The sequence below is a fragment of the Guillardia theta genome (genome assembly GCF_000315625.1).
Source record: "Guillardia theta CCMP2712 unplaced genomic scaffold GUITHscaffold_40, whole genome shotgun sequence".
Classification (NCBI taxonomy): Eukaryota; class Cryptophyceae; order Pyrenomonadales; family Geminigeraceae; genus Guillardia; species Guillardia theta.
Window position 1 is genome coordinate 476,050 of NW_005434634.1, and position 9,911 is coordinate 485,960.

A 9,911-nucleotide genomic window follows, 5' to 3' on the forward strand; every position below is an offset into this window, starting at 1 on the left:
TGCGTTTGGCAAAATGACAGTTCTCCGATTCTGGCGAGAAATCAAACAGAAGCACAATGCAGAATTCCAAGTACTGCAAAGCCTGGATGGTGTACAGTTTACCTTGCAGATGGGCAAAAACAACGCCGATCAAATAGAATCCAATTTTTATTTTTGGCGCATTATGAAATTTCCCAGCTTACTCCTTCCATGGTGCAGAGACGCACTGCTTGTTACATCACGATACATGGAAATGAATTCACCCAGCCGATTCAAAGATCATGCATCATATCCAATTCCAGCATGTTTCAACTAGAACTGCCTTCAAGATTCGTTTCATCTCAAATAATCTTATGCTATATCGGGCTCGAACTGGAAATAGGGGTTTACTCTCTAGCCTTGACTGAGAATCGATTCATAAATTCAAACTTTGCATCTATCGAAGTTTTGCCTGGAGTTTTGATACAAGATGCAATCATATCAAGTGGATCAGCAGGAAACGAATTTATTGTCAGTATCTATGGGCTTTACTTTCAGAAAGATGTTCATCGTTGCATTTTTGGATGGAGCAATCCCACTGAAAGTGTTGTATTTTCATCTTCCCATATACAGTGCTCTGCATTAAAGTTGAATAATTCCAACGTTTCAGTATCTCTTGAAGTTTTTGGAGGAGGCATGCCTATACCTTATCGGAAACTTGTTTATTTTCACAACCATCCAAGAATTTTGTATATTTTGCCTTCCCAGATCTTCGAGGACAGTCGCACATTAGTTTTCGTAGGTGTGAGGAACTTGCTGATGAGTGACAAATTGGTGTGTCGTTTTAACCATACTCAAACGTTTGGGACTTTGGTTTATTTGAACCAGATAAAGTGTTTGAGTCCTCGAGATTCTAATCATAAGATTTTACCTTTTACATTAGAAGTGTGTCGCCAGAACTCATCACTGATAGCGGTTGGCAAGTTTTACATTGAGATTGTCAAACCTCCTATGATTGAAAAAATCATTCCTTCAAACGGGCCTCTGCACGGCGGCACAAGAATTCGAGTAATAGGTAGTCATTTCAGTGCAACGTCCAATTTAAAATGTTGTTTCGACCATCAGGAGACCTATCTTCAAACAATTTCATCCAATCTGGCTATTTGCCTGTCTCCTCAAGTGGCATCTCGTCAACGTTGTAATTTTAGGTTGTCTTTAGGATGTAAGGATGAAAATGAAAGACTTGGATCAGGCAATTTAAGTTTCGAATTCTTCAGTGAATTTGAAATGTTTTCTGTTTTGCCATCACGATTTTTCAATCATCAATTTGATCAGTTAACTGTTTTTGGAAATGCATTTTCCAATCCGTTAAAGTTGAGATGTGCTTACAGCAATGGTATATATAGCGAATTAAACACTGTATATGTCTTGAGTTCAACGAAATTGCTGTGTAATACTCCGACAAGATTTCAAAATGGGAAGGTGCAGCTGGAAATTACTAGCAGATTAATAGTTTCAAGATCTCTAGGAATAGAATTGATTATTGAACAAGCAACGAAATTGACCGGGAACAGTGCTCAAGTCGTGAATATGTCTCTGTTCTCAAACGATTACAAAGTCGTTTTTACTCCTACATATCTATTTCTCAACAGGATATCAATCATAACTGTCCATGGTAGCAATTTCATGAAAGATTTTTCGTGTAAGATTGAAGGAGCAGGATTTGTAAAGTCTGTTCTCTTGAGCAGCATGGATATTCTGTGCCGTGTATGGAAAACAGGATTCGGAAAGTCGAAACTTTGGCTAACCAGGGGTGATGATGAAATCATTGCAATGTCAAGTGTACACACCATTCATGCTCCCAGGATACGCACCGTTACTCCCACAATAGTAAAAGAAAATGAGCAAGCATTGATAACGATCCTAGGAAATGATTTTCCATACGTAGAAACATCTTGTCAAAACAAGTATGGAATCATGAATGCAATTCAAATCAATATTACCACCATGATATGCCCCGTATTGTTTGGAGTGGCTGGAAATGACTACTTGACTATAATGTTTCCATCCTTGGGCCTCAAATTCAACTACACAACCCTCACTATTGCAGTTCCTGAATTCCATTCATTGATTCCTTCTATCAGTACATCTCATACACAGCGTTTGACTCTTGTTGGGAATCATTTTCCAAATTTGGAAATTGACTGTCATTTTGGAGCTTTGAAAACAAAAGCGACATTCTCGTCTTCCTCGACCATTATTTGCGATTCTCCAAAGACGAAAAGCCACATGCCCATTTCAGTTAGTTTTATGGTCTCAGGAGAGATAACTCAGTTTAGGAGCAAGCTAAGATATTTGTACTTCGATTCAGACCATATCTTGAAGCTGAAACCAAAATCCTTTGACTGTCTTGTGGAGCAAATCGTAACAATGATCGGCAACAATTTCCCGAACAATAAGTTGAAGGTAAAGTTTTCGAACGGAGACATAAGATATCCAAAATTTATGTCAAGCACAATGCTTCTAATGAATTCTCCCAGGTCCTCCTTTAAGAAATTGCGTGTATTTATCTCACTAGATGATGTAAATTGGATGATTGTCAACTCGACATTATTTTGTGCTCTGCCTCCGTTCATTTCTACCATTCTTCCAACATTCGTGACTTGGAATGTGAAATCTTTGACCTTAATTGGAAACAATTTTGACAAATCGTTTCCATCATTTTTCAATTTGGGTGCAAGGAAGGGTGTGGGAATATTCGTATCAACAAGCATGATGATTGCACCGATTTCTCATTTGGCAAGCGGCAATTACACAGTGCAGGTGAAATCAGATTTATCTGTTGGAAGTTTTCAACGTGATATCAAACTCATCGTTCAAAGAGAGCATTACCCCATGATGATTAAACCGTCTTGTGGAAGTTCAGATCAGGGTCATAGTTTGATAAATTTATATTTTAAAGATGGAGCCCAGAATATGTCAGCCGTCACAGGCATTTATGTTGCAAATCAAAAACTTGAGTATCAAACTCACCGTGATTACATTCAGATCGTTTTGAAAGCTCGTGATGTAATTGAAGAAAAAGGTGATGTCTTACGTCTAAATGTCCTTTGTAATGATCATAGCTTTTACCTTGAGTACAAGCATGTTCCAATCACGAGGGCATTCATTGCTCCCTCTGTCGGACCTACACAAGGAATGACAGCAATTCGAATTCTTTCGCCGCAAATCCGGAATTCTTCAAAATTCCATTGCATCTTTGACCAGAATTCATATGGTAGGCTTATTCAGTATGCTGATAACAGAGTCTATTGCATTTCTCCCTCATTCGTCGAGAAAAAGGTCAAACTTCGGATTGTATCTTTGTCCAATTGTGAATCCTTTGAAACCGAGTTCCGCTTCCTGCCTGCTCCTGAAATACAATCAGTGAGATCTCAGGATGCAAATAGAGTCTATATTCGTCTGAATCACTCTTTTGATGAAGAAAACATATCCTGGACGGCAAGCATCGGAGGTAAAATTCAAGTTGCCCTCAGGCATTGGGATAAGCAAACTCTGATCGCTTCTATCCCCAAATTGTATCCTGGAAATCATTCTATTCGAATCAGTTACAACGATCAGCAATATAGCATGGAAGCGGTGTCATTTTACGTTCCTGAATCAATCTTCTTGTTGAAAGTGAATCCATCGGCTGCAACTTTTTTGTCAAAAGTGCGTGTATATTACAAGATGAAGCATAAATCTGAAAGTCTATTTTGTCATTTTGGACAATCCAAGCTGTACAGATCTCCTTTGTTGGTTGAATTTGGATTGTCTGGAGAGAAATACTTTTGCAAAGTTCCCATCTTGCACCTCAGACAAAATGTTTTGTTCCTCTGTGATTTGAATTGTCAGAAACAAAGCAATCATGTGAAATTTGAGTTCATAACAAAGCAAACTGACACGCAGCAATTGCTCATAATTCCTACCCTTGTCCATCTATTCAAAAGGACAGCTGTAACAATCCGGGGATCAAACTTCAAGAATGTCGAAAGTCATCTGATTGGCAGGCATGGAATTCATGGTCAACTGGAAACAAACTTGCTATCCATCAGCGAAGCTATCTGCTACTTGACACCGACGGAAAGGAACATGAGCATTGAAATAGTAGTTAACCATGCATACACTGCGCAACTACCTTTGTTCATTTCAAGAATACCGATCTTCATGGACCTGGAAATTTGGAATGATCACGAGAATCATACCTTCAAATGGTTGACAGTAAATGGCAAGTATCTAGAAACATTCATTCGAGGACGATGCATCTTTGCAACCGTTTACAAAACAAGAATAACTTCCATTGCGAGCAATGGTAGCAGGCTTTCATGCCCGTTACCAACAGTCAGGTACCCTGCAAATTTGACCCTCAAAATTGAAACCGAAACCCAGGAAGCAATTGAAACAGGGCTTGTACTCAGTACAGAACCAGTACAAATCATGCTGATTACGCCTTCTGCAGGCCCTATTCATGGACGTACTCTTTGTCGTATTCAAGTGTCAACAATGCTCTCGGCCAAGCAGTCTTTCCGCTGCTCCTTTGGAGTGAGTAAAGCTGAAGCCTCATTGTATGATAGAACAAGTGTTGTTTGTTACACTCCACGGGGTAGTGAAGGTCTGTACGATGTTCGGGTACTTAGTATCTTCGATACGGTGGTCGGCTTTTCTCGTCATGCCTATCGCTACTATGAATCACCAGTCTTGTTAGCATTGCAACCCAGTGCTGGCTCGAGCATCTCTAAGTTTGTTCTGACCCTGGTTGGAAAGACGTTTCTGAGTCAGTCCATCCTTCGGTTTTCTGGTTCGCGCGCAGTGCTCCGATCAACTGTTCTGTCTTCATCCCTCATGCTGGTTTTTGCGGAGCGATGTCATGAAACAGACACTAGGATCGAAATTGCAGGTAACGGACAAGACTTTGAAACAATGTCGAGCACATTCTTGTGTGCACCGCCAATCCGCGTACAACATATACAACCGACTTTGGTTTCAAGAAATCCTCGCAGAATTTCCATTGTAGGAGAGCATTTTCCTACTAGGAGTGATCTAAGATGTCAGTTCGGTCTTCAACGAGCAACTCTGAGCTGGATTTCATCTACGCTCATGATTTGCCTAGTCCCGAGTGAAATGTATGGAAATCTTTCGATGAGTGTGTACGACAGCAGAAGTGTTCGTATGACGAGGTATTTTCTTTTACTGGTGCAAAACCCTCCGTCAGTATTGTCCATCATTCCTTCCTTTGCGTCCTCGGCAAGGCCGTTAATGGTTGAAGTCCTTGGAATGAATATTCTCCCACATTCGTACTGCATCTTTGCAGCAGAGGAATATGGTACGATAAGTACCGAATCGAAGTTCGTCACAAGCTCACTTGTGCGTTGCTCGTCTCCAGAGGGGACAGAAGGAACTTTCAGCGTATGCTTACATAGCAAAGATCTTCCTATTGCCGTGTCGTCGAGCACATGTATGCCTTTTGTCAGCCATCGTCTGTATGATCCGGAAATCGTTTCAATCTACCCAACCTCTTCACCAATATCTGGAGGCCGCATATTGACTGTTTCTGGAAACAATTTCTACCCTACGCAGTCAGTTTGCATGATTGATGATCAGATGGTCCATTCCAAAGTTTTGTCCATCTCAAAGATGGAGTGTGTTGTTCCTCCTCATGAACCGGGCCCTGTGAATCTGCTCGTCACATCTGGAGATCAAGATGGTACAACGAGTGAGCAAATCGTTTTCAACTATGAATTCGACCCAACTATAACGAGTGTCATCCCCATCACATCTTCTGGGGAATCTGGGGTAGTTTTGACAATCAAAGGATCCCACTTTGCTAACACCATCGAAGCAAGCTGCAGCTTAGGAGGCGTCCCGATGAAGAGTACATGGCTGTCAAGCTCACACGTCCAATGCTCCGTGGATTTTAGCATAGGAGCCGGTGTTTTCTCAGTCGAATACACGAATGATGGTCAAGCATTCACAAGTTTACAATCATTGTATATTGGAACGAGGATCAAGATGACATCCATTGAACCATCAATGTCAACGACACGAGGTGGATACTCTGTGAAGGTTCGGGGGACCGGCTTGCTTCAAACTGTCGACATGAAGTGCATGTTCCAGGAAAATATTGGTTCAGTGGTGATGGAGGTACAGGAAAATGAGTTTGTATGTTATACACCTCCTTCAGAGATCCCTGGGACTGTGAGACTTTCCTTGCTTTCAGATTCTGGTAAGAGAATTCAGAGCGATCTCCTATTCGAGTATATACCTGATCTCTTGGCTCATTCCCTCTTTCCATCGTCTGGGCCATCAACAAGCAGCAGTGAAGTAGCTGTCCGAGGGGAGTACCTGCCACTCAATGGATCTGTCAAGTGTGTCTTCGGTGGTCAAGATACCACGGGGCTGGTTATGACATCATCATATATGAGATGTATCACGCCAGTATCTAGACAGGTAGGAACCATACCTTTCTCCTTGAGGATAGGCAAGATAGCCGTTGGGACTCCCCTAAAATATGAGTTTGTAGAGGCTCCACAGGTCTTTGGGATGATTCCCTCGCAGGGCCCAGCGGAAGGGGGCACCAGGGTACTGCTTTATGGGGCAGGCTTTGATGTGGGACAAGGAATACGCTGCAAGTTTGGGTTGGAAGACGAAAGCGAGTCAATGGCACAAATAAGCTCTTCAACGGCTCTTCATTGCATCTCGAGACCAGGAAAAGCACAGAACCTAACCATTGGGATTGGCAATAGCGTCATTGGCTTCACATTCACCAAAACTCCTTTCGAATTACTTGAGGTGATGAGAATCTTTCGAGTGTATCCTACAAAGGTGCCTGTGAACAGAGATACACAGATCACCATCGAAGGTACTGGCTTTGGGCAATATGCTGCTTCATGGTGTTGTATTGAACATGGTCAAATGTTACAAGTGGCAATCATTTCGAGCATCAGATTGCTTTGCAATATTTCCTACAGAAAATCGGGTCACAAATCACTATATCTTGTTGAGAGAGCCGGTATGAATTTCATTTGATTCACTTTACTCGTTTTGATTGAATGTACAGGTTGGAAGCTTCAAGAAGAATATGGCGATGTTTCGAGTCCCTTATCATGGACTGAGGTAGGTGACTTTGATCTAAAGTTCTTACGTCGATTCGTTACCAAAATAGAATTTTCCGAGCGGTCGAACGTTGCACAAAATTGTTCAAGCGTGCATTGCAAGTTACCTGCAAATTTGCATCGGGTGGCTTATGACCTCAAAGATACAAAGAACTGCGAGAAAGGGTGTTTTCTTGACTCAAGGAACACATCGTATCTGATTGACATATTTCCGAATACAATCTTCTCTGGAACCTCGAATACAATACGTGCTTTTGGTCAATTCTCAGAATCGGATTCATATCGATGTGAAATTTCACATCAGTCGATGATCGCCACAAAGATTTCCAAGGGAGAGATAGTATGTGAGATCTTACCCCTTGGGATGGGATTACATGAATTCAAATTGATATCAGATACAAATGACATCCTCACAGCACAGATCAACTGTGTCCCTATGAACTTAGACATTACACCTTCACTTGGTCCTATACTAGGAGGGACTCTCGTGAGAATAAGTAACCCGCTGGGCTTGAATATCTCTGATTTTAACGTAGCAGTGAAAGAATCAATGGTAAACTTCACCTCCAAGTCTGCATCTGAGCTATATTTCAAGATGCCTCCCAGCCTTGCTGGCAGCCTCAAAATATCTGTCAAATGGAAATTGGAAGAATTTTTAAAGATAAAATTCCTGGTTACCGAAATTCCAAAAATTACTGCCATCCTTCCTTCAGTTGCACAGGTCTCGAAAACACTAAAAATTTCATTAAAAGGACGAGGCTTCATTGCCAATTCCACTTACGTCAAATTTGGAGTCGATTTGGCGGAGGAAGTTTCTGTGCTTTCCTCGTCGCTCCTGATGTGCAAATGTCCGCAGTCCCAACTCGAAGGTAAAGTATTACTGTCAATCAGTACGAATGACCTGGATTACTTCTCTTATGATGTATCATTTACATTCATGCCTATGCCAAGAATATTCTCGGTGTTTCCTACGTGTATACCGCCTTCAGGAGGAGTCGAAATATCAATATACGGAACGAATTTCTACGCACATGGGTTAGATTTAAGTGTGTTGATCGGAAGACAAGAAAGTTTTGCAAATCTGATTACTAGTACCATGCTTACGAGCGTTTGCCCAGTTTTGAATGAGTTTGCAAACCTCTCAGTCACATTGAGTGTTGGAGACGCCATGATCGAAGGAGAAAGGGAGCCGTTACATGTCTGTAATGAGTTGAGCTTGTTGCGGGTTGTGCCAACGATCAGCTACGTGGGCAATCAGGTGCTTCTCACACTCTATGGCACAGGCTTCCGCGCGAAAATGCTCATACTTGCTGGGAAACGAAGACTGGATTGCGCAGTGAATGATCCTCAATCTGCAGATTGCCGAATCGACGCTCTTCCAGTAGGCAACATATCTCTCCATATTTTGGGATCAGGCACAGAGCCAATTCAGTATAGAATTCTTGAGCGACCAACGGTGTACGCTGTTCATCCTACGGGGGTCTCGAGCACAGAATCCAGAGCGATTACTATATTTGGTCAAGGTTTTACTGAGCATATACGGGAGATTGGACTTCCTGGATGCAAAATGTCAGAGACTGATGCACTTTTGTTTTCTCTCTACAGCTCAACAATGCTTACATGTCAGTCAATATCATTTTCAAACTTTTTTGCGTGTATATTAGATCTGCCTTACGCAGATCGTATGCATCAATCGGGTACTTATGCTGTTCATTTCATAGCACCAACAATAGCATTTCCTCACAGTCATATCCTTATCCACGTGGGTACAAGAAATCCGGATCGTGCCATTGGAAATTGTCGATTTGGTTTGAAGCACTCAGTGTCTATTATTTACAAGAATTCTTCACTGTTGCTCTGCAAAGTTCCAGATATAATTCCTGGGAATTACACATTGTCGATCCAGTTACAATCATCACTTTTCGAGTGGCAATATTCCTTTCATTTATATATAACAAAGGAGCCAAATATATTTTCCATAATGCCATCCATATCAAGCACTTGTGGCGAAAGGACAATATCGATTTTAGGTTCTGCTTTCAATCAGCACATCCCCTTTTACTGCATGCTCCATTCTCCCCACAAAGTGAGTATTGAGAGCCATTGGTTGTCTTCTTCAATTTTGACGTGCCTACTTCCAAGTGGTAGTGAGGGAAGGTTAAAGCTACAGATCGTATCAGCTCAGTTACAAAAATCTTATAAAACGCTGACACATACCTGTATTCAATGCCGTGTTGAACATATTCTGATTCAGTCTCCGACCAAAATGATTGTTCAAGGTCACTTTCCTGCTGGATTTGAATACCATTGTGAGATGAATGAAATCCAAGTGAGAACTTATTGCAACGAAAGAGAGCTAATCTGCATGATACCATCTCAATTCAACAAAAAAGGCGTCACTATTCTGAAAGTGAAAATCGGAAAAAATACTATTTGTTATGAAAACCAAACACAATTTCACACAGCGAGATTGATTCAAAGCAATCTGCAAGGATCCATTAAGAAATTTTCAAAAGCAACTCAACACTTCATATTGGAAAACGAAATTCTCGAAATCCTTCCCTCTACAGGCCCTATTCATGGACGTACTCTTTGTCGTATTCAAGTGTCAACAATGCTCTCGGCCAAGCAGTCTTTCCGCTGCTCCTTTGGAGTGAGTAAAGCTGAAGCCTCATTGTATGATAGAACAAGTGTTGTTTGTTACACTCCACGGGGTAGTGAAGGTCTGTACGATGTTCGGGTACTTAGTATCTTCGATACGGTGGTCGGCTTTTCTCGTCATGCCTATCGCTACTATGAATC

The 9,911-nt window shown here is 41.5% G+C and overlaps 1 protein-coding gene across 1 annotated transcript; it reads left to right on the forward strand.

The window, feature by feature from the left end:
• Positions 1-6,093: 6,093 nt before the first annotated feature.
• On the forward strand, positions 6,094-7,114 carry GUITHDRAFT_139763 (hypothetical protein; the record flags this gene model as incomplete). The annotated part of the gene is made up of 3 exons (XM_005831459.1): positions 6,094-6,856; positions 6,966-7,006; positions 7,055-7,114. The coding sequence occupies 3 exons, from the start codon at positions 6,094-6,096 to the stop codon at positions 7,112-7,114; spliced, it is 864 nt and encodes a 287-aa protein (XP_005831516.1).
• Between the last annotated feature and the right edge of the window lie 2,797 nt (positions 7,115-9,911).